The sequence below is a fragment of the Gorilla gorilla genome, chromosome 18 (assembly GCF_029281585.2).
Source record: "Gorilla gorilla gorilla isolate KB3781 chromosome 18, NHGRI_mGorGor1-v2.1_pri, whole genome shotgun sequence".
In the NCBI taxonomy this organism is placed as follows: Eukaryota; Metazoa; Chordata; class Mammalia; order Primates; family Hominidae; genus Gorilla; species Gorilla gorilla.
In genome coordinates, this window is record NC_073242.2 from 104,394,284 (window position 1) to 104,418,636 (window position 24,353).

General features: G+C 41.5%; 1 protein-coding gene across 1 annotated transcript in view; it reads right to left on the reverse strand.

Annotated features, from left to right (window-relative positions):
- Positions 1–24,353, reverse strand: part of LOC115933368 (Golgi apparatus protein 1-like) — a 56,657-nt gene that overhangs the window by 14,949 nt on the left and 17,355 nt on the right. The window contains exons 2-7 of the mRNA XM_055366523.2: positions 19,367–19,453; positions 14,062–14,277; positions 7,000–7,203; positions 5,314–5,385; positions 3,524–3,707; positions 1,559–1,773 (exon numbers count right to left, since the gene is read on the reverse strand). Coding sequence (XP_055222498.1) covers positions 1,559–1,773; positions 3,524–3,707; positions 5,314–5,385; positions 7,000–7,203; positions 14,062–14,238 — 852 coding nt within the window. The 5' untranslated portion in view covers positions 14,239–14,277; positions 19,367–19,453. The remainder of the gene's footprint in view (positions 1–1,558; positions 1,774–3,523; positions 3,708–5,313; positions 5,386–6,999; positions 7,204–14,061; positions 14,278–19,366; positions 19,454–24,353) is intronic.

Consider the following 24,353-nt stretch of genomic DNA (forward strand, 5'->3'; position numbering starts at 1 on the left):
GGGCAACAAGAGTGAGACTCTGTCTCGAAAAAAAAAAGGTAGGTTCATTCCTAACCCCTGCCACAACAACCTTTCTGTGCTGCTTTAAGGATGAAGTGCAAATATAGGCTGTCTCCTGATTCATTTTTGGTCTGGGTCCCAGGACCCACACTGGCACAGAGGTTCCCCAAGGAAGTCACCAGCAACAACTGCACCTTAGAAACAACACTGTGGCAAAATCAAACAGCAGATTCCAGAAGCCTTCCCTCCTGCCCAGGTTGGTATTTTAAAGAAGTTACATTTGTCTGTTTTCCCACCATGGGATGCATAGACACGCATGCGTGCGCACACACACACACACACAGACACACGTGCACACATGCACTGGTGTCTACTCTGGGTCAAGGTGAGTAACTAAAGCTAAGATATAATTTTACTCCACATCCAAATTCTATAAAACTGCTGTGTTTCAGACTGCAAAGTTTTGTTTCAGACTGTAAAAATCTGATTTTACACGATTATCAGGAAAATAAAATTCGAGTTGATATCCAGTTTTTAATAAAAATGCCAACTATAAAATAATAGACTGATTGTGGCTTTCTAAAGTTACACTGAAGGAGGAGAGCCTCAAGTTTCTACTATTCTAGGATATAAAGCGAAACTATCTCTTGTGCTCCCTAAAGGAAAGTTCACTGCACAGGGCACACTGGTGCACATGGTATGTTAAGTTGCTCTAAGACTCCTATCCAGTAAAAAGTAATCAACATGGACAACAGGAATGAAAGGGATGTACTAAATCTCTAATACATTAACTTGTGTTTTGTACCTGACCTACAGTTATTCAACTGTTTATAAACGCTAGATCAAGAAGAACTTTATCTCCCCAAGCAAAGTATGCTAACTGTGAGGTTTAGTGATAGAAAAAGGACTCCCACCATGGCACACGTTTACCCATGTAACAAACCTGCACATGTATCCTGGAACTTAACATTAAATTAAATTAAAAAGAAAATGGCTCTTCCATGCATAGTTGCCCTAGTATATGAAGAAAAGATAGTGTGATTTCAAAAATGACATGCTCTCTTGATCCTTCAGGCCAGGAATTCATGCCATGCGGTAAATTAGTAACAGAAAAAATTTAGAAACTTAGAAAAAATTTCAATTCATATCAACTCTTTTTCAGCCTCAACTCAATCAAATCTATTACAACAGGCAAATTCTCTCTTGGTAGAGGGCCTGTCGTCATTGACTGGAACCTGGTTTGCCTTGATTCTGAGTTTAGGAAATCCAGTCTAGCAAGCTGCACTTTCTTTAGGAACTCTAGCAAATAATGCATTCTATCTATCTAAGAAGACAATTCTTTTTATTGATTATGAGCTCAAACTTTTGCTCTGTAGCAAATGTCACATTCTTACTAAGATATGCCTGAAGAAGCAACGTTCAGTCTCTGATCATTAGTACCTAATGTTCAATGTGATACCACAGATGATCCATATAAAGCAAGGTGGGACAGCATCAGGAAGAGGCTCTTCAGCTGATAAATGTGACATTCAAAATGGCAATAGCAATGTCTCCTTACCGCCTGCTGGCAGTTCATTCCAAGGTTCCCCTTCTCCCCTCGAACTACTTTCATCAAACAGTGTAGGGTCCGCCCTTTTCGATGTAATCCAGAACAATGGTGTTCAATCTCCCCCCGACAGCTTAGGATGATCTCAGGGCTCAGAGAAAAGTCTTCCATCAACATGCGTCGGTAATCCAACATCTCCCCCTGGCACTCACTGCTGACTTGTCGCCCTAAGTTAGGATGTAAGTCATAACATTACGAAGGGTGATGCTATGTATTAGCATCAGAAATCACCACCTATTAAAAGTACATATTTCTATCTGTAATACAATATACCTATCAGACATGCTAACATCTGAAAAGTTTCGAATTAGCAAAAGCTTTAGCAGCATAAAATAGGCTTAGACTCCAGATATTCAGGCTTCTCCTGTCACTGTTCTGCATGAAACAGGTTTTATACTACTGCACTAATAATGCAAATGCTTTGCCCATGGAAATCTTATCAATAAGATAACTATTAGGGTAAAAATGAAAGCCAAAGAACAATCTCCACTGGCCTACACAATTAAAGCTTTTGGAAAAGACTACATTTAAGATATTCACTATAAGCTCCCCCAACTTCTTTGAGCTGTAAATGCCAATGGGGAAAACTTTTTTTTTTTTTTTTTTTTTGGGGGGACAGAGTCTCACTGTGTCACCCAGGCTGGAGTGCAGTGGCGCGATCTCGGCTCACTGCAAGCTCCGCCTCTCGGGTTCACACCATCCTCCTGCCTCAGCCTCTCCGAGTAGCTGGGACTATAGGCGCCTGCCACCACGCCCGGCTAATTTTTTTGTATTTTCAGTAGAGACGGGGTTTCACCGTGGTCTCGATCTCCTGACCTCGTGATCTTCCTACCTCGGCCTCCCAAAGTGCTGGGATTACAAGCGTGAGCCACCGCGCCTGGCCGGGAAAACTTAAAATAAAAAGATTAAAACAAAACAAAAACTGGTCACCCAGACAGTTTGTTTAGTGATAAAGCCAAAATTTGAAGCCAAGTCTGACCCATGTGCTACATCACGCTACCCTGAGTCTCCTCAAAATGTTGCACAATGTGTATTTCAAAAACGAAAACTAGGCCAGGCGCAGTGGCTCACACCTGTAATCCCAGCACTTTGGGAGGCCGAGGCAGGCAGATCACGAGGTCAGGAGATAGAGACTATCATGGCCAACATGGTGAAATCCCATCTCTACTAAAAATACAAAAATTAGCTGGGCATAGTGGTGCGTGCCTGTAATCCCAGCTATTCCAGAGGCTGAACTAGGGAGTCGGAGGTAGCAGTGAGCTGAGATTGCGCCACTGCACTACAGCCTGGTGACACAGCGAGACTCTGTCTCAAAAAAAAAAAAAAAAAAGAAAAGAAAAGAAAAAACTATTCAGCTGGGCACAGTGGCTCACGCCTGTAATCCTAGCACTCTGGGAGCTAAGGTGGGAGGATCACTTGAGGGCAGGAGTTTTGAGACCCGGCATGCCAACGTGGCAAAACCTCATCTCTATTAAAAAAAAAAAAAAATTGCTAGGTGCAGTGGCTCACACCTATAATCCAAGCACTTTGGGAGGCCGAGATGGGCAGATCACCTAAGTTTGGGAGTTTGAGACCAGCCTGACCAACATGGTGAAACCCCATCTCTACTAAAAATACAAGAATTAGCCGGGCGCAGTGGCGGGCGCCTGTAGTCCCAGCTACTTGGGAGGCTGAGGCAGGAGAATGGCGTGAACCCGGAAGGCGGAGCTTGCAGTGAGCCGAGATTGCGCCACTGTACTCCAGCCTGGGCGACAGAGCGAGAGACTCCGTCTCAAGAAAAAAAAAAAGAAAAAAAAAAGAAAAATACTCAAAAAAGCAAATATGGGAGGAAACTAACGTTTATATATATAAAGCTCTAGAGTGTGAATCCAAAAAGGAACAGAAATGATAATTTAAAAAAAAAAAAAAGAATGCTACCTCTGTGTACAGCTGACTCCAGGCACATTAACAAGTAGGAGAGCCTGGCTTCACGCGATCGCGGAAGGTTTTCCACATTGCACCGGTATTTCTTCAAGTCACTTTTACAGGATTTGGCCAATGAATAACTGACTTTATAATCCTGGGCAATCAGCTTTTGGCGGGTTGTAAGTGCTTCTCGACACTGAGGAAAGAGTACAGCAACAGCCGTGAGACCACTCATGTAACTTTACTGTTGACGTGTACCACTAAGATGAGCATAGCGACTCAGCCAAGTACATGTCAACAACTGCAGTTATTACCAACATATCTATCTTTAAGTTTGGTTAAAATTTTCACAATTGAGCTAAGCTACTGTGGCATGAGACAGGGGTAAGTGGGTGGGGAACCTAGAAATTCTGTAGTCACTTGCTAGTTGTTGCTGCAATAGCAGCTGTCCAAAACATGTAAATATCTCATAGATCCCAATATGTTAACTTGACACACAGCATTCTTTTCCACTTTAACAATACCCCTAACATAAATTTCACTAGCATCAAACTGGCAACTAACATAACATTTGGGATATTCTGTTCAATGCTTTAAAATACAATTATTCAATTATTCTGTATCATCTGAATAATAAGATTTGAATAAGATTGTTCAAATGATACAAGAAAAAGGAAATGAGAAACATTTCTTCAGCTACACAGGAAAGTAAATGACAAGATAGCAAAATTAATTATTTCAAAAGCCATCAACTATTCTTGCATTCATTCAGGGACAAAGAACTAAAAGAGGATGCTTAATGATATAGCTGCTGAAAAATTAAATAACTAATTGCCTAGAAAGCACATTGATTTGGTTAACCTAAACTTCTTGAGGAGGCAGGGCTGGCCTTAGTGTGGTTTTATATAAAATTCTCTGATTTTACTCCCCAAACAAATATCTGAGAATTTTATATAAAATCACACTGAGGATTTTATATAAAACCACAGTGAGAGGCGGGTGGATCACCTGAGGTCAGGAGTTTGAGAGCAGCTTGGCCAACATGGTGAAACCCCGTCTCTACTAAAAATACAAAAATTAGCTGGGCGTGTTGGCAGGTGCCTGTAGTCATAGCTACTAGGGAGGCTGAGGCAGGAGACTTGCTTGAACCCGGGAGGCAGAGGCTACAGTGAGCCGAATCATGCCACTGCACCCCAGCCTGGGTGACAGAGAAAGACTCCACTCAAAAAAAACAAAAACAAAACAAAACAAAACAAAAACACCTAAAAAAACCACCACAGTGAGAACCCTACTTGGCTTCTCACTATCTAGATATCACAATCAGGGTTTCATTTTCTTGGTTTCAGCCAAATATGCTTAAAACCCAAGTACCTCACCTCTGAAAGGGGTGAGCTTTAACAGTCATTTACGTTTTGGTATAAGATTATAAGAAATATTGTTTGAGAGAAATTGAGAAAGCTTTTTTTTGAGACAGAGTCTCACTCTGTCGCCCAGGCTGGAGTGCAGTGGTGCGATCTCAGCTCACTGCAACCTCCACCTCCTGGGTTCAAGTGATTCTCCTGCTTCAGCCTCCCGAGTAGCTGGGATTACAGGCGCCTGCCACCACGTCCGACTAATTTTTGTATTTTTAGTAGAGACGGCGTTTCACCATCTTGGCCAGGCTGGTCTTGAACTCCTGACCTCGTGGTCCACCTGCCTCAGCCTCCCAAAGTGCTGGGATTACAGGCGTGAGCCACCGTGTCTGGCTGAGAAAGCTTTTAAAAAACAAATAAAACATTCATTAGTTTCAAAATAATACTTACCTTTTCACTCATGGATTCTTCAAATTTATGGTTAAAGAGGCACTTATACACTCTGCCCTCACCAGCTTGTGTCTATAAGATGGAACATACACATTATTATTACTTTAGCTAAATAGTTATGCTGAACATTATCCACAATCTCATATAGAACTTTCTATTAAATGATTATAATCGTAGATACCTTTGGACAAACAGCTCTTCCATTTATAAAATTTAATAGGCTTTTAACAAAAACAGTGACTGCAGTAAAGACGAAAAAAATATTCCCATGATATTTGGAGTTTGTCATTTGTTCTCAGATGTATTTTGTTAATTAGGGAACCAAGAGAAGTGTTAGAGTCTGAGTCTTTTTTTTTTTTTTTTTTTTTTTTTTGAGATAGAGTCAGTCTTGCTCTGTTGCCCAGGCTGGAGTGCAGTGGCACAATCTTAGCTCGGTGCAACCTCTGCCTCCTGGGTTCAAGCAATTCTCCTGCCTCAGAGCCCCAAGTAGCTGGGATTACAGGCCCCCGCCACCCTGCCCAACTAATTTTTTTACTTTTAGTAGAGATGGGGTTTCACCATATTGGTCAGGCTGGTCTCGAACTCCTGACCTCAAGTGATCTGCCTGCCTCGGCCTCCCAAAGTGCTGGGATTACAGGCGTGAGCCGCCGCACCCGGCCTCTGAGTCTTCTTTCTTACAAGTGTATGCTAGAGTTAACGAAACTCTTACATCAGTGGCTCTGATGGTTAAAGCTGTTAATGCAAACCAGCAGGCAGAGTGGAAGTGTACACAAGTTACTTTCAGTACTTTGTTGTAAGGATGGAGAGACCATTCCATTTAAAGAGTTAGAAGGCTGTTCTATAGAGTCAGCAGGTGGTAATCAAGGATTTGGTTTTAAAGATTAGCCACCTGCTGTTTTCTTCACCTTAGCCAAAAACACATAAATATATAATGCGTCAAAGTTTTAGCCACTGAATAGATGTAAATAAGATCCTGGGTAAAATAAAATTCCTATAGATAAAACAGACTTCCAAGAACTGAAATTGAGAAGTGAGATAAAGCAGAAAAAATACGAAGTGCAGATCATTAGAAGCCAGTTGTTAATCAAATGTTCAATCATCAAGGTTGAGCATCCATTTACCACTTTCTGCTATACTGGGACCAATTTCTTCTTCCATTTCTGTGGCTTTTCTACATGTGAGGTTTCTTGATGGCTTATTTTACGTTAGAATAGAGTACTAAAAAATATTTAAGTCACAGTGGCTCGTGCCTATAATCCTAGTACTTTCAGAGACAGAGGGAGGAGATCACCTCAGGCCAGGGGTTCAAGACCAGTCCGGGCAATATAGCAAGGCCCCATCTCTACAAAAAATTTTTTAAAAAATTGGCCAGGCAAGATGGTGCTTGCTTATGGTTTTAGCTACTTGGGAGGCTGAGGCAGAAGAATCGCTTGAACCCAGAAGTTGGAGGCTGCAGTGAGCCATGATCACACCACTGCACTCCAGCCTGGGCACCACAGCAAGACCCTGTCTCAAAAATTGGGGAGGCTGAGCTGGAGCACTGCTTCAGGTCAGAAGTTCGTGACCAGCCTGGGCAACATAGCAAGACTCAATCTCTCAAAAAACAACACAACTAAATTAATTAAAACAAAATTATATATGTGTAAAAATAAAAGGAAGAAAAGAACAGTTTCTGAGCTGACTCACATTTTCACAAAAACGCTCCCGATCATCTCGGCAAGCAAAATATAAATGCCGGTCTAAGTGAAAGTCATCCGATGACAGCTCAGCCACCCGGAGAATGGCTTTCTTGCAGAGTTCAGAAACTTGAATCTTGGGTTCTCTTTCTTCTGCTTCTTTCACCAGGCCTTTCTCCAAGCATGATACCACCTCACCTTGTGAATGTGCATCCTAAAATAGCGAGGATATTAATATTTTAAAACTTTTACCACATGGGTTTCAAATAAACAACATTTGGCTACACACACACACACACACACACACACAAAGTAATAAAACCCCATCATAAAGTTGACTTATTAATGTTCTACCGAGAAATCAAGTAAGAACCAACCACATTGTGGAAGTTAAAGAAAATGCTCTCAATAATCTTCAGTTAGAATATAATACTTGCATGCTACAAATGGAAACAGAGATCCTGGAAAGTTTAAGTATTATAGTTTAGTTAGCACTAGAAATAAGAACCTGAATTTTTAAAAATTTAAAATGTCAAAAATTCATAAGAAACACAACAGGGCCAGGCACGGTGGCTCATGCCTGTAATTTCAGCACTTTGGAAGGCCGAGGCAGGTGGATCACCTGAGGTCAGGAGTTCGAGACCAGCCTGGCCAACATGGTGAAGGCCCATCTGTACTAAAAATACTAAAAATACAAAAAATTAGCCAAGCATGGTGGTGTGCGCCTATAATCCCAGCTACTCAGGAGGCTGAGGCAGGAGAATCACTTGAACCCGGGAGGCGGAGGTTGCAGTGAGCCGAGATTGTGCCACTGCACTCCAGCCTGGGCGACAAGACAGAAACTCCGTAAAAAAAAACAAAACAAAAAAAACCACATTGGCTCAAAGTTCTGGTCATAGTTCATGTCAAGACTGAAATTACACTGCTGAAATCTCTGTTCATTTGTCTCTAAAAACCAGGCATTTCTCAAATAACAGTGCTTGCTATTTTTTTTTTTTTTTGAGACGGAGTCTCGCTCTTTCACCCAGGCTGGACTGCAGTGGCGCTATCTCGGCTCACTGCACGCTCCCCCTCCCAGGTTCACTCTATTCTCCTGCCTCAGCCTCCTGAGTAGCTGGGACCACAGGTGCCCGCCACCACGTCCAGCTAATTTTTTGTGTTTTTAATAGAGATGGGGTTTCACCATGTTAGCCAGGATGGTCTCGATCTCCTGACCTCATGATCCGCCCGCCTCGGCCTCCCAAAGTGCTGGGATTACAGGCGTGAGCCACCGCGCCTGGCCAACAGTGCTTTCAGTCAAGTTAAAAACCAACAAACCACACAATCCACTAAGAAGTTAGAGACTTTCTTTCTCCTTTCCCTACTCTGTGGTGTCCACAAACATCCCAATATGTAGAATCTGTTGTTTAATACTCACGTTGATGTTTTGGATTTATCTTAATGGGATTTAACAAGATTACCACTGTTTACACAAAACGCTTCTGAGAGTTTTCTTAAAAACCATCCAATTATCTTTAATTGTACACTTCATCATCCCCAGAGCAACCACAAACATTCATTCATGCAAAATATGAGATAGTTCCCCTAAATATTTTCTATTCAAGAGTCCTAATCTATACTTATAAGATATGCTTCAACAATTTAAGGTATAACGACTAATATAGCAAACCAAAGCATCTTAAAATATAGTGCTATTAGCCCGGCACGATGGCTCAACGCCTGTAATCCCAGCACTTTGGGAGGCCAAGGTGGGCGGATGACGAGGTCAAGAGTTCAAGACCAGTCTGGCCAACACAGTGAAACCCTGTCTCTACTAAAAATACAAAATATCAGCTGGATGTGGTGGTGTGCACCTGTAATCCCAGCTATTCTGGAAGCTGAGGAAGGAGAATCGCTTGAACCCAGGAGGTAGAGGTTGCAGGGAGCCGAGATTGCACCATTGCACTCCAGCCTGGGGGGGCAGTGCAAGGCTCCGTCTCAAAAAAAAAAAAAAAGTGTATATATATATATATACATATTTTATATATATACATTATATACATATATATAGTGCTATCATTTATACACACGCAATTAAAATCTTGTTATAATAAAATACCTATATATGAAATAATCTGCATATAATAAAAAGATTCTGGCCAGGCGTGGTGGCTCATGCCTGTAATCCCAGCACTTTGGGAGGCCGAGGCGGGTGGATCATCTGAGGTCAGGAGTTCGAGACCAGCCTGGCCAAAGTGGTGAAACCCTGTCTCTACTAAAAATTCAAAAATTAGGTGGGTGTGGTGACACGTACCTATAACCCCAGCTACTCAGGAAGCTGAGGCGAGAGAATTGCTTGAACCTGGGAGGCGGAGGTTGCAGTGAGCTGAGTTAGTGCCACTGCACTCCAGCATAGACAACAAGAGTGAACTCCGTCTCAGGCAAAAAAAAAAAAAAAAAAAAAAAAGATTCCTAAAACCAAGTAGCGTAACATCTACTTCAGACAAAATTTCAAATCAACCAAAGAATGTATTTTTTTCTATTTTAATTAAAGGATTTGTCTATAGCACCTTAATTTCCAAGTGTTTCCATGAAAGCTTTCGTGTTATCTCCTAACACACATATGAAGAAAGGACACAGCCCTGATATCTACTGCGGACATGAATGAACAGAGGCTCATAGGAGTTAACTAACTCATTTGAGTTGTAGAACATAAAGTGTCTAGCTAACAGTCCATTATTTATTTATGGGGTTAATCTGGGTGAGTGGGTGGAGTCTATAAAACTCCTAAAACTTGTTTGTTGTTGTTGTTTAACTTTCATTTTTATTTATTTTTTTAAGAGACAGGGTCTTGCTCTGTTGCCCAGGCTGGAGTGCAGTGGAGGGATCATAGCTCACTGCAGTCCCAAGCTCCTGGGCTCAAGTGATCCTCCTGACTCAGCCTCCCGAGCAGCTGGGACTAGAGGCACACACCACCACCCTCAGCTATGGAACACTGTGTTTTTTACTGTAACTTTCCTATGTTTATATGTACTTATATACACAAATACTATAATTGTGTTATAAATGTCTCCAGTATTTCAGCATAGCCACATGCTGTACAGGTTTGTAGCCTAGGAGCAATAGGCTATACTACATAGCCTAGGTGTGTAGTAGGCTATACTCTATGATACTCACACAGTGATCAACCTGCCTAACAACACATTTCTCAGAACGTGTCCTGGTATTCTCATTGTATCCTCATCGATAAGCAACGTGTGACTAAATGTAACTACACTGGCATTAGGTCATAACAATACTTCTGGCTGGGCACGGTGGCTCACGCCTGTAATCCCAGCACTTTGGGAGGCTGAGGCGGGTGGATCACAAGGTCAGGAGATAGAGACCATCCTGGCTAACACTGTGAAACCCCGTCTCTACTAAAAATACAAAAAATTAGCCGGGCATGGTGGCGGGCACCTGTAGTCCCAGGCACTCAGGAGGCTGAGGCAGGAGAATGGCATGAACCTGGGAGGCGGAACTTGCAGTGAGCTGAGATTGTGCCACTGCACTCCAGCCTGGGCGACAGAGTGAGACTCCGTCTCAACAACAACACCAAAAGAAAAAAAAACAATACTTCTCTACTAGATGTTTCCATTCATTGTAACTTTCAGATAAATACTTTTTTCAAATAAGGGTATTTCAGGAGTTCCTCGGAGTCTCTGAGCTTTTAGTGCATTGGAGTTTATAACTGAAATGCATATAAATATTTGACAACGAAGACTGCATGGTTAGTTACCAAACATTAATTAAAGTGAGGTGAACTACACACCTGCACATTATGAGAAAATAAGCTCATTTTGGTTTAAAAAGTTATTAATACACAGGCTTGGCATATGAGTAATAAATTATCCTATAAATGAACTTACAATAATTTTTTGTTAACTTTATTATGGTAGAAAAACATCTGCCTAAAATCTACTGCCAATGCCTTGATCCGTTTTTAGAAGTTTGATAGGCAGTATTTTTCTTCCCCATATTCCGTGTCCTTTAACAACAACAGCCCCCACAAAAAAAAAAAAAAACCAACAACAGATGCTAACACTAATCTCTAAATAGTAGGCGAGAACTCAGTTTTTATCTCTGCTATAAACCATTCTCTATTTCAATCCTTCTGCTGTCTTCTGTAATCTACCTCACTAGATAAAGGAAAAAGGAATATTAGAATTACTCAAATTAACTGGTTAAAAGCAGGAAATAATAAATGAAATAATAAATAATAAATGATACAGCTACCAAGAGAAAAGCATAAAAGTACTAATACTGTGGCACATGTCCGCAATTAAGTTCCTTTGTTGGCAGCCACAGTCTTTTTCTTCAGATGATGTAAATCATTTATATCTTTACTTTTGGAAATCTGCCCTTTCATTTTGACAACATTTATTATTATATAAAATTCTAAAGCCTTTATTAATGTATCTTCTTTGTTCTAAAATTTATATTAACATTTGAAAAAATCATAGTTTTGAAATCATGACATTTATGTGTTCATACAAAGGCAAGGTACAAACAGATTAACCATGAATCCTCTCCTCGGTCCTTTGGAGGAGGCCAAGTCAAAGCCAGTCATAGAAGTTTCAAGCTTCAGTGGCAGCAAATTTGAAACTGACAAGCCTGTTGTTTTCTGTGTTCAGAAGCTGCTTTGTTAATTTTCAGTATAAGTTTTCTATCTAAATAACTGGCTTCAGAAAAGCAAACTACGGGTTTTAGAAAAAGGCAGAGAAGAGCTGAGAACATGCCTCCCTCTTTTTTAAATTTGGCTGTAGTTCAGAGTGAATGATATAGGAAGGAAGGTGTTTTTTCAGAAGTTCAGGTGTGAGTCTATCTCACTGCCCCCAAAATACAAGAAAGCCTTTGATGCTGGTGTAGCGACCTGGTATAAACTGAAATTTCACCCAACTGGTAGACATACTGAAAGATTAAATGACAAAAGTGTCATTTCTATCTTTAGTCCATAGGAACAATTTTTGTTATTTTATCTAAGTTGAATAAACAATCCTGTCGTGCCTTTTGGCTCCAGCAGTACTATTTTCTGCAATCGTTTCAGTCACTACAGACTTAGTAACTCATACATGGAGGTGACAATTCGGAGAGCTAGAAGGAGGCTAATCAGCTGCTACCTTGGTGGTCACCAGGCAAGAACTACTCCACAGAGGGACTGAAACGCTCGGCTTTACTGCATGGAGCACTCATCACGAGGGTGAAAAAGCCTCATTTCTGATTCCTGAAAAGTATGTTTGGAACCCTGTGGAGACTTTAAAAGGAGCCAGGTTTGGAACTGGATATAATTTTCAACATCCTAAATAAAGTCAGAAGAGCTTCCTGAATCATCAGTGACTTAAGTGCTTTTGTGCCATTTTGAGAGTCTGCTGGAAAGGAAAACACTGCGTTCTTTATTAAAGCTGTCCTTTCCTTATTTGCCTGAAAGATTTATGCCAAGCCACAGAGTTTTTCAAGACCAACTCAGTGGTACACTCTGATAAAGGAACAGGCCCTGTGCTGATATTAAGGAAAGGGTATCAGGGCTTTGGTGACAGCCAGACAATACACAGCAAGAAACCCTTCATTTGAACTGTGTGCTCAGTTCCAGGATCCTAACACCATGTCCCCTTTGTCAGTGATAGACGCCTGCCAACCATGAACAAATAGAGGGCAAAGGGAAAATGGGTTTTATTTTCCATATTTCCTGAACAGCAGATTAATGAGCAGCAGCAACTAATAGGTGATGCCACAGGTCTCAGGCTCCCTCTCCCACCGGCATCCATTACTTTTCAGGAGTTTTTTTCATTTTTGCTAAGCAAACAAATTCAGAATAAACCTGGCCAGATTTCTATTGTGACCTTCTGTTCAGCAGACTAAGTCAAAAAATAAGATCAGATATAACTGTGGAAGAAGAAACTAGCTAGGTAGTTATTTTCTTTCCTGTCTTTACTAAAATCAGTTCTTCTGAGATGAAGATTAATAATATATCACATTTAGAGAGGACTTTTCTTCCAACTAACTAGAAGTACCTTCACATATCTTAAAATTTTCTAATATTTTATAGATGAACAGCAGCCAGTGTGCTAAGTAATTTTTTTGTTTGTTTTTTTTGAGACGGAGTCTCACTCTGTCTCCCAGGCTGGAGTGCAGTGGCGTGATCTCGGCTCACTGCAAGCTCCACTTCCTGGGTTCATGCCTTTCTTCTGCCTCAGCCTCCCAAGTAGCTGGGACTACAGACGCCTGCCACCACGCCCGGCTAATTTTGTTTTTCGGTGTTTTTTTTTTGTATTTTTAGTAGAGACGGGGTTTCACCATGTTAGCCAGGATGGTCTTAATCTCCTGACCTCGTGATCTGCCCACCTCAGCCTCCCAAAGTGTTGGGATTACAGGCATGAGCCACCGCGCCCGGCCAGTAATTTTTTTTATACTAACAGTGGGACATACGCAGAGAACGATTACTGAACTTGGCCGGGACCGGTGGCTCACGTCTGTAATCCCAGCACTTTGGGAGGCCGAGGCGGGCAGATCACTTGAGGTCAGGAGTTCAAGATCAGCCTGGCCGACATGGCGAAACCCCATCTCTATTAAAAATACAAAAATTAGCTGGGCGTGGTGGTGCATGCCTGTAGTTCCAGCTACTCGGGAGGCTGAGGCAGGAGAATCACTTGAACCCAGGAGGCTGAGGCTGCAGTGAGCGCAAATCCCACCACTGTACTCCAGCCTGGGAAACAGAGGGAGACTGTGTTTCAAAAAAAAAATATTAGAGAACTCAGGTCTCTCCTTTGCCAGAGGCACATTACAGGTAACCAGCAGCTGGTCTAATATTGTGAAGACAACACCACTCTTTGCAGGTATTAATTCCTCTGCTTCCCATACAGTACTGAAATATTTTGCTACAAACACATGAAATACACTGTCAACCAGCCTTAGCTCTTAGGGCTGTCTGGACAAGTTTCTTCAATTTCAACTTAAGGTCACTCCAGTCCTAAATTTTTCCCATGTCAGTTATACAAAGCTTTTCATACACCAAATTTTAAGACCCCTTTGTTGAAGCTAACGTAGTATTAGATACCTTTTCTCCAAGCCGAATACTGCCACATTTCAGAATGTTGATGTCATTTTTGCAGTCATCCATGAAGCCACAGATTAAACGGTAATCACTAAAAATGATGGCCGTCATCTTAGTAATGTACTGGTGACACTGATACTCAGTGATGTTGCCTCGGTGATCCACCAAGCAGGAAACCATGTAACCTTTTCCAACCGGTTCATCAGCACATTCTTTAATCTGCTCAAAATAAAGTAGCTGTTTTACAAAAGTATTCCATGCTCGTATCAAACAATATTTATCAAAGAGAAAAATGTCTGAAATTTTCCTGTTGATTTCCTAATTCTTTACTTGGAAGAAAAAAAGAAAAATGCTTAGAAATATATCCAAGGAAAACATTTAGGAATACATTCATTTTAAAGAAAAATAGTGTCATCCCTACTCAGACTGTTGTGCCTTCTAGAAAAACCTGATTAATGTGTTTTGCAAAAAAATACCTACATATCAAATGCTTAGGTAATGCTCACTTCTAAATGCAGTGAAAAGAGCTGTTAACATCTACAGCTTTGGCATGGTCCTATGGAAGTCCTTGTAACCATGCAAAAAATGCAGGGGACAGCGAGGGGATGAATCTAGGGAGGAAGGTTTGACAAACAGGTGCAAAAGTGAAGTCCAGCTGCATACCCTAAGCCACGCTACACAGAAAACTATTATTGTTAGGCAAACCTAAGGGCCAAGGAGAGACAGGAGGGAAGGTGTAATATTACTTCTTGACATGATATTATTATTATTTATCTTTTGAGGCAGAGTCTTGCTCTGTCGCCCAGGCTGGAGTGGAATGACATGATCTCGGCTCACTGAAACCCTTGGCTCCCAGGTTCAAGTGATTCTCCTGCCTCAGCTTCCTGAGTAGCTAGGATTATAGGAGCTCACCTCCATGCCAGGCTAATTTTTGTATTTTTAGTAGAGACGGGGTTTTGCCATGTTGGCCAGGCTGGTCTCGAACTCCTGACCCCACGTGACCCGCCCACCTTGGCTTCCCAAAGTGCTGGGATTATAAGCGTGAGCCACCTCACCTGGCCTACTTCTTGACATGACATTAATGTGTTCTAAATTAACTATGGATTGAACATGTGTTTTTGAAATCAGTAGAATCCAAACTTAACCGCTGTGGTCTGGGACACATGTGGTCTGGGAAACATGTTTAAAATAATGATCAGTGCAGTTTAGCAAGAAGTTTGGGAAGGGGAACCTAGTTTGGGTGGTTTAGACATATGATCTAGTGGATAAGGCACAGAGTGATTCTGCATGGTGGTGTTCCTGCAAAGTGCATTCCAAACCACAAAATGCTAATAAAGCAAACTAGCCCCGAAATGCTGAAATTCAGGCAAAAGTAAAACCTAATAATAGAATTATAAGCTTAAATTATAAAACAGAGAAGGTGTTTGGAAAAGAGCCTATTGCATTTGGGGAAATTAAGACAAACTGAAGTGGCAATTCTGACAAGAGGAAGGAGTTAAATGGGAATGTTTATTTTGAATATAAACAAGAAACAGTGCTTTATTTGTCCTTTGAATGCAATAGAGAGCATTCTCCCCATTAGGCCTATCTATCACAAGCATGCCCATAGGGCAAAACAAACACAATCTCCTCTTCCAAAAGGTGCTGGATGAAGGACACACCACCGAGGAATTATCCTATAGGCAACAGGTTGTCTTCACCTCTAACTCCAGTATCAAATCCAGACCACGTAAACAACTCAGTTCAGAAAAGAAAGTTGTGTTTACTTCTAAAGGGGCAAACTTGGGAATTTAGTAAATAGTCTCACACTGGTTTCAGAGACAGCAGAGATTTTCAACAGTCAAGATGAATGAAATTCTTTCAGTTTAACCCCAAGTAAGTTTTTGTGATGCCTAAAAGAGGGCCATGGCTGGGCGCGGTGGCTCACGTCCGTAATCCCAGCACTTTGGAAGACGGAGGGGGGTGGATCACTTGAACTTAGGAGTTTGAGACCAGCCTGGCCAACATGGCGAAACCCCATCTCTACTAAAAATACAAAAATTGGCCAGGTGCGGTGGCTCATGCCTGTAATCCCAGCACTTTGGGAGGCTGAGGCGGGTGGACTGCCGGAGCTCAGGAGTTCGAGACCAGCCTGGGCAACACGGTGAAAGCCTGTCTCTAATAAAATACAAAAAATTAGCCAGGTGTGGCGGCGTGCGCCTGTAGTCCCAGCTACTTGGAAGGCTGAGGCAGGAGAATTGCTAGAACCCGGCAGGCAGAGGTTGCAGTGAGCTGAGATTGAGCCATTGCATTCCACCCTGGGCAACAGAGCGAGACTCCTTCTCTAAACAAATAAACAAAAAACCCAAAATTAGCTGAGTGTGGTGCCACACATCTGTAGTCCCAGCTACTTGGGAGGCTGAGGCAGGAGAATTGCTTGAACCCAGGAGGTGGAGGTTGCAGTGAGCCAAGATTGCGCCACTGCACTTCAGCCCCGGTGACAATGAGAGACTCCATCTTAAAAAAAAAAAAAAAAAAAAAAAAGAGGGCCAGGACTGTATTTCCTGGAAAAGATTTTTTTTTTTGCCGAACAAAACAGATTTAAGTTTGAAAAGTGAAAGGAGGAATAGATGCTTGAAAATCCCAGCACTTGTAATTCAACCACAGAAAAACACTGGATAAAAAACAAGACTAGTGGCAGACACCCACTTAATGAAACAGAGAAACATTTTTCCAGGCCCTAATATTGAGCAACCAAAAGTTTTAAAACATCTCAAGAGGCCAGGAGCGGTGGCTCACACCTGTAATCCCAGCACTTTGGGAGGCCGAGGCGGGCGGATCACGAGGTCAGCAGACTGAGACCATCCTGGCTAAACTAACACAGTGAAACCCCATCTCTACTAAAAATACAAAAAAAAATTAGCCATGTGTGGTAGCAGGTGCCTGTAGTCCCAGCTACTTGGGAGGCTGAGGCAGGAGAATGGCATGAACCTGGGAGGCAGAGCTTGCAGCGAGCAGACATCGCACCACTGCACTCCAGCCTGGGTTACAGAGCAAGACACCGCCTCAAAAAAAAAAAAAAAAAAAAAAAAATCAAGAAAAACCAGGAGCACATTTTGAACTGTAGCCTCAATAAGAAACTAAATGTAAATTTTAGCTTCAATCACTTGAGATTTTACTGAAACACAGAGATGTGGCACCTACTCATTTTTCAGCTCACTATCCATTACAACAGGGCATGGTGTTAGAATGAGAAGTTTGCATGTTTCTTCATTCTGCTGAATAGCACTTTTTCCTTCTATCTTACTAAACTTCTAAGATGAACAGCAAAAAAGGGGCACTAAATCATCACCAACATATTTAAGAATAGGAGTAAACTCTGAAGTGGCTGGGGAGCAGATTGAAGAGGTACCATGAGCAAAATGCTGCAGTCACTCTATTTTTTGACTGGAGCCAGAAGGAAAGCAGGCAGGATTTAGCTCAATCCTGGAGATTAAGTTTGGTTTGTATTAATAGTTTACAGGTATTCTTGTGATGTTGTTTTTCTCCCTGGAAGTACGATTCCAAAATTAAGAAAGATGATAGAATGAAAATATAGAATGAAATGTTTTGCTGGAGACTGTGTTCTTCCTGATATTTAATTTCCCTGACTCCAGTATAATCTTCCTGTGGGAGGGAGAAGTGTCCTTGTTAATGCTAATCTTTTACAAAACTAGAACACCCCAAAAGGTCACAGAGGACCATCGTGATACACACATTATATGGAAGCCAGCCTAATGCAGAGTGAAATTATTCTAGTGAATATGTACATACTCAACTAAATTTCCCTGGGCCAATCAAACTGGTATGTATTTAATGGGACACAAAATGAGGCAAAACAAACATATGTGGGTGTATATATATGTATCTCTCCCAATGTGTTTTTTTAAAAAAAACTATTTATGGCCGGGCACGGTGACTCATGCCTGTAATCCCAGCACTTTGGGAGGCTGAGGCGGGTGGATCACCTGAGGTCAGGATTTGAGACCAGCCTGGCCAACATGGCAAAACCCTGTCTCTACTAAAAATACAAAAATTAGCCAGTCCTGGTGGCATGTGCCTGTAATCCCAGTTACTTGGGAGGCTGAGGCAGGAGAATTGCTTGAACCAGGGAGGGAGAGGTTGCAGAGAGCCAAGGTGGCACCACTGCACTCCAGCGTGGGCGACACAGCAAGACTCCCATCTCAAAAAAAAAATCTACTTACAATTGTATAGTACCACAATATAGAGGGAAAATACAAACATTTAAAGTTCAAGCCTGGGAATAATTTCTTTGTTAGTATTTAGTTTAGTTATTAAGCAAACATCTTTGCCCTTGATATTTTAAAGTTAGAGGTTTAGTCCTATAGCTAGCTAAGGTAGTTTGAGATGTAGAATATTAAAGCTAGGAGCTAAAGATAAATTTTTCAACGATATGCCTTTCTGCTTGGAAGCCCCAAGGTAAATATGAGGGGTCACTGCTTTAAAAGAATAAAACATAACTGATCTAGTATTAGAAAGTTTGAGAAAACAGGTTCTACGAGTCCCCATAATGACACAAGGAACACAGGCTGATGGTTTATCTGGATGAGACAGGGTCTTCCTTAAGAGCTCTGAAGAATGTGGCCCTGACTTAATTCATCAATAGGGCCAGCTTGAGGACAATTAGTATGGTGTGAGATCTATGACTGTTAATTCTGGGGTGGAAAAATAGCAACTGTTTTCTCTGTGATTCTCATATTTCAGTACGCAGAAACTCTGGCTTCCTGGAGCTTCTATTACTGATTCAAAAAAAAAAACCGTTAAAAAAAAAAAGAAATTTAAAGTACCACAATTTTCACTAATATTATTTGTTGTTTACACTGGGCCAAGACAAATAATTTTTAAAATCTTAACCTTTTTAACACTAACTCCTATTATTTGAAGTATATACCTCTGTGGGTCAACTGATCCAGCTGCATAGCCAAAACAGGAATGCTGACAGACCTCCTGTAACCAGGCTGATATGCTTCAGACACAGCATGTTGTCCAATGTGTGAGAGTAGCACTGATACCTCAGCACTTTTACTTGCTGTTTTGAGACCAATAGAACCTGATTTCCAACTGCCTCAATCAATAGTATCCTAATGTAAGCGTAGGTGGACATTAACAAAAAGAGTCTAATTACACCCCCCAACTTCCTAATTGTCAACCAAGACAGATGTGAATTCTAAGAAAAGTAATGTAACTGAGTCATTCTTCTCATAAGGGCTGGTCTGGTAATTTTCTCCTCTGAGCCATCAGATGTCTACAAAATTCTTTCACAACTTACCTCTGTTATAGTAGATTTGCAAACCTCTCTGGCCACAGATTCAAATTTGGGGTCTGTAGTTAGGTTCAGCTTATAATTCCACAACAACTAGATATGAGAGGGAAAAAAAAAACAAAGAAAAACTCCAGTTAGAACAGTATGAAATTTATTATCAACGTTAAATGACAAAAGCCAATTATACAGAGTCAGACAAAACCTATTCACATCAGATAACAAACAAAGTAGGATAATATGCCATCACATTCCTAGATAAAAGGAAAAAAATGCAAGACAAATAAAACGATGACTATTCAGATATATTTTTGTCGTTTTTACTAAAGGACAATTTTTTTTTTTTTTTTTTTTTTTTTTTTTTTGAGACAGAGTTTCACTCTTGTTGCCCAGGCTGGAGTGCAACGGCGTGATCGTGGCTCACTGCAACCTCCACCTCTCGGGTTCAAGCGATTCTTAAATGACAATTTTTTTAGAGCTATAAATTAAAAACCATTAAAAAGTCAAGAAAAAATGAAAAATTAAGATCCTTGGTAAGGTTTTCAAGGAAAATATAAATAGGTTATATGAGCTAAATTCTGCTTGAACCAAAAAGTCTAATCCAGAAGCTCAGATTTGGTGGATTCAGTCTCAGATCTCACAATCAACAGTGCTTTCATAGATCGGTTTCATGGAGGAGAGTTGCCCAGGTTCTAGTTTCTAGGCATATTTATCTTCATTCATTCATTCATTTAAAAAAAAATTGCCAGGCGCGGTGGCTGACGCCTGTAATCCCAGCACTTTGGGAGGCAGAGGCGGGCGGATCACGAGGTCAGGAGATCGAGACCATCCTGGCTAACACAGTGAAACCCCGTCTCTACTAAAAAATACAAAAAATTAGCCGGCGTGGTGGCAGGCGCCTGCAGTCCCAGCTACTCGGGAGACTGAGGCAGGAGAACGGCGTGAACACCGTAGGCAGAGGTTGCAGTGAGCCGAGATAGCGCCACTGCACTCCAGGCTGGGCGACAGAGCAAGACTCTGTCTCAAAAAAAAAAAAAAAATTTGTAGAGATGGGATCTCACTGTGCTGCCAGGCTGGTCTTGAACTCCTGGCCTCAAGCAATTCCCCTGCCTTGGCCTCCCAAAGTGCTGGGATTACAAGTGCGAGCCAGCATGCCCAGCCTCTTCATTCCCTTAAAACACTTGACACATACACTATAAGGTCTACTTTTTTTTTTTTTTTTTTTTTTTGAGACAGAGTTTCCCTCTTATTGCCCAGGCTGGAGTGCAATGGCGCGATCTCAGCTCACCACAACCTCTGCCTCCCAGGTTCAAGCAATTCTCCTGCCTCAGCCTCCAGAGTAGCTGGGATTACAGGCATGTGCCACCATGCCTGGCTAATTTTGTATTTTTAGTAGAGATGGGGTTTCTCCATGTTGGTCAGGCTGGTCTTGAACTCCTGCCCTCAGGTGATCCACCCACCTTGGCTTCCCAAAGTGCTGGCATTACAAGAGTGAGCCACTGCACCCAGCCCATAAGGTCCACTTTATACAGCTGTTTTAACACGTTACACTAGAAAATATCTAAAGCCTATTCTTGCAGATAATGACTAAATATTACTTTATTTTTGAAGCTTCCATAAAAATATTTTGATAAGTGATCCAATTTCTGAAACTTAGCAAAAATGAGCCTTAAATTGTTCAGTTGGTGAGATAGAGCAGAGACTTTGGATGATGTAGAACATGAAGACGTATGTATATATTCATTTTTGGAGGGGGGTACATTCCTCTCTGGCTACTATATACTCCTAGACAAAAAAATACAGTCATCAATCACTGATTCAGTTAAATATCTGCTTGGCAACGCGTTTCACAGATAGGCTATTAGAAGAAACAAGCAAATGTTTACTGAGTACATACTGTGTTCCAGACACAGTGTTAGGAACTGGTGGATAAAACATAAGGAGAAGGACAAAGACTGTCCAGTGGCAGCTACAGTCAATGGCAGGGAGTATGATCAAGTAATTGGCTAATGGCATCACTGGGTACCACAGCAGTATAGGGGAGGAATATTCCAAACTGGGGAGGGATGGGGAGTTTGGTCAGGGAAGATTTACCATAGAAAATGCTAAGATGAAACCTGAAAGGCTAGAAGCAGTTAGCCAGATTCAAGGGTAGGGAGAAGACTTTTTTAGGCAGATGACACCGCATCCATGGAAGCAAGGGGTGGAGGGAACCAGAAGTCCAATGGAGGACTGACCGAGGAGCCTCAAGCCAGGCCAGATCAGAAAGCCTTTGTAAGCCATGACTGAACTTTAACCCAAGAATAACGGGGAATCACAGAAGAGAAAGTAGGGGGTGACACGACCAGATCTGCTTTTTAGAAGGACAGAGGCATATAAAAAGTACATTAGAAATGACATGGAAGCATGCAGTTAATTCTGTATGAGTGCTGAGGAAGATCTGAAGAAAACACAAAGGATGGGTAGGATTTCTTCTCCTCCCTCCTCAAAAACAAAAATATGAGTAAAAGCTCTCATCTCTCGGCTACCATCAATAACTGAGTTTTTAGGCTGGGCATGGTGGCTCATGCCTGTAATGCCAGCACTTTGGGAGGCCAAGGTGGGTGGATAACCTGAGGTCAGGAGTTCAAGACTGGTCTGGCTAACATGGTGAAACCCGGTCTCTACTAAAAATATAAAAATTAGCCAGGCGTGGTAGTGCATGCCTGTAATCCCAGCTACTCTGGAGGCTGAGGCAGGAGAATAACTTGAACCTTTTTTTTTTTTTAAAAAAAAAAAAAGAGAGAAAGAAAGAAAAGAAAAGCTTTCTGGTATCTCAAAAACTTAGGACAAACAGTAACAAAAGCCAGAAAAATTAAAACTATAAGCAGAATATTTCCTTACTATTTTATCGAATGCAAAGTCAGATGTCCTACAATTGAGCTAGAAATAGATTTTCCGCCAACAGACGTTTAGATGACCATTTAGATTTTTTGAATGTCTTCACCTTTTAATTTGAAAACTTACTTGTTCTGACAGGCATAAATTTCCTTATGAACAAGTCTCTTCCCTAAGAACCATGACAGTATTGTCAAATGCTAAATATTTTACTGTATCTCATCTTTTTTTTGTTCATTTCAAATTGAGATATAATTCATATACCATATAATTTACCTCTCTAAAGTGTACAATTCAGTGGTTTTTTACTTTATTCACAAGGATGGGCAACAACCACCATTGCCTAATTATAGAACATCATCACCCCAAACAGAAGCCCACACCCACTCTGTCACACTTTATCCTCTCTACCCTCATCTTCTGGCAACCATTAATCTACTTTCTGGTCTTTTATTTCTTTTTTTTTTTTTTTCCTCAGACGGAGTCTTGCTCTGTCACCCAGGCTGAAGTGCAGTGGCGCGATCTCGACTCACTGAAGCCTCCGCCTGGGTGACAGAGCGAGAATCCATATTAAAAAAAAAAAAAAAAAAAAAAATTTTGCCCAGGCTGGAAGTACAGTGGTGCGAGTGTGATCTCGGCTCACTGCAACCTCCACCCCCCGGGTTCAAGCAATTCTCCTGCCTCAGCCTCCCTACTAGCTGGGATTACAGGTGTGCACCACCACATCCAGCTACATTTTTGTATTTTTAGTAGAGATGGGGTTTCACCATGTTGGCCAGGATGGTCTCGATCTCCTGACCTCATAATCTGCTGGCTTCCAGCCTCCCAAAGTGCTGGAATTACAGGCGTGAGTCATCGCGCCTGGCCTCAAATCTTAAGACATCCATCTATGAATCTATCTGTTCACCCATCCCAAACGTGTAATGAGTAACTACTATAATCTGGACATCCTTCTAGGTAATGGGGATGAGAAAGGTGAACGAAGGAAAAAAAAAAAAAAAAAAGACCATTGTCTCAGCAAGTCAAGAAGCTCAACCACAGGAGGACAAAAGAAGGAAGAGTCAGGTTGGAAAGGGAATAAACAATAAAAATATAGTGTGATAAATGTGATAACAAGCATGCAGGAGATTTTACAGAACACAAAGGAAGAACACATTTTGGTGAGTGGTAAGAGGAGGGACAGGGAGTCTTGGTAGCAGTCCAGTCATCCTGGGCTTGATCCTCAGGGATAAGAAGCAATTTAGTCAGAGGAACTGACGGAGACTGGGCTTCTAAGTGTACAAAGGTAGAAAGGACACAAAGAATAAATGATAACCTATGGAAACAGAGTTCAGAATAGCTGGAGTTGAAGGTATGAAAGATGAGATGGGGCGCAGGGGTCAGATCACATTGAATACCGCAGTTCATATTAAAGGTTTTGAATTTTATCTTAAAGGAAATGGAAGGTTAATGGATAATTTTGACCAAAGAACTCAAAAGATCACATCTGATTATACTGGAGAAGGGCAGGATTTAGGGAGGTTAGTAGACCAAGAGGCAAGAACTTATTTGAATGAAAAAAGATGGGATATACTTGAGATACTTAGAATAAAGTAATTACAGGATTAGGGTGTGGGCTAGGGGATGAAGGGAAAAGTTTCCTTCAGTCAAGCTCCTTGAAAATATAGTCAGCCTACTGGCAGACACCTCCCAGTAGGGGCCAACAGATATCTCATACAGGTGGGTGCCCCTCTGGGACGAAGCTTCCAGAGGAAGAATCAGGCAGCAATATTTGCTGTTCTGCAGCCTCCGCTGGTGATACCCAGGCAAACAGGGTCTGGAATGGACTTCCAGCAAACTCCAACAGACCTGCAGCTGAGGGGCCTGTCTGTTAGAAGGAAAACTAACAAACAGAAAGGAATAGCATCAACATCAACATCAACAAAAAGGACATCCACACCAAGACCCCATTCGTAGGTCACCAACATCAAAGACCAAAGGTAGAAGATGGGGAGAAACCAGAGCAGAAAGGCTGAAAATTCCAAAAACCAGAATGCCTCTTCTCCAAAGGAACACAACTCCTCACCAGCAAGGGAACAAAACTGGAAGGAGAACGAATTTGACAAGTTGACAGAAGTAG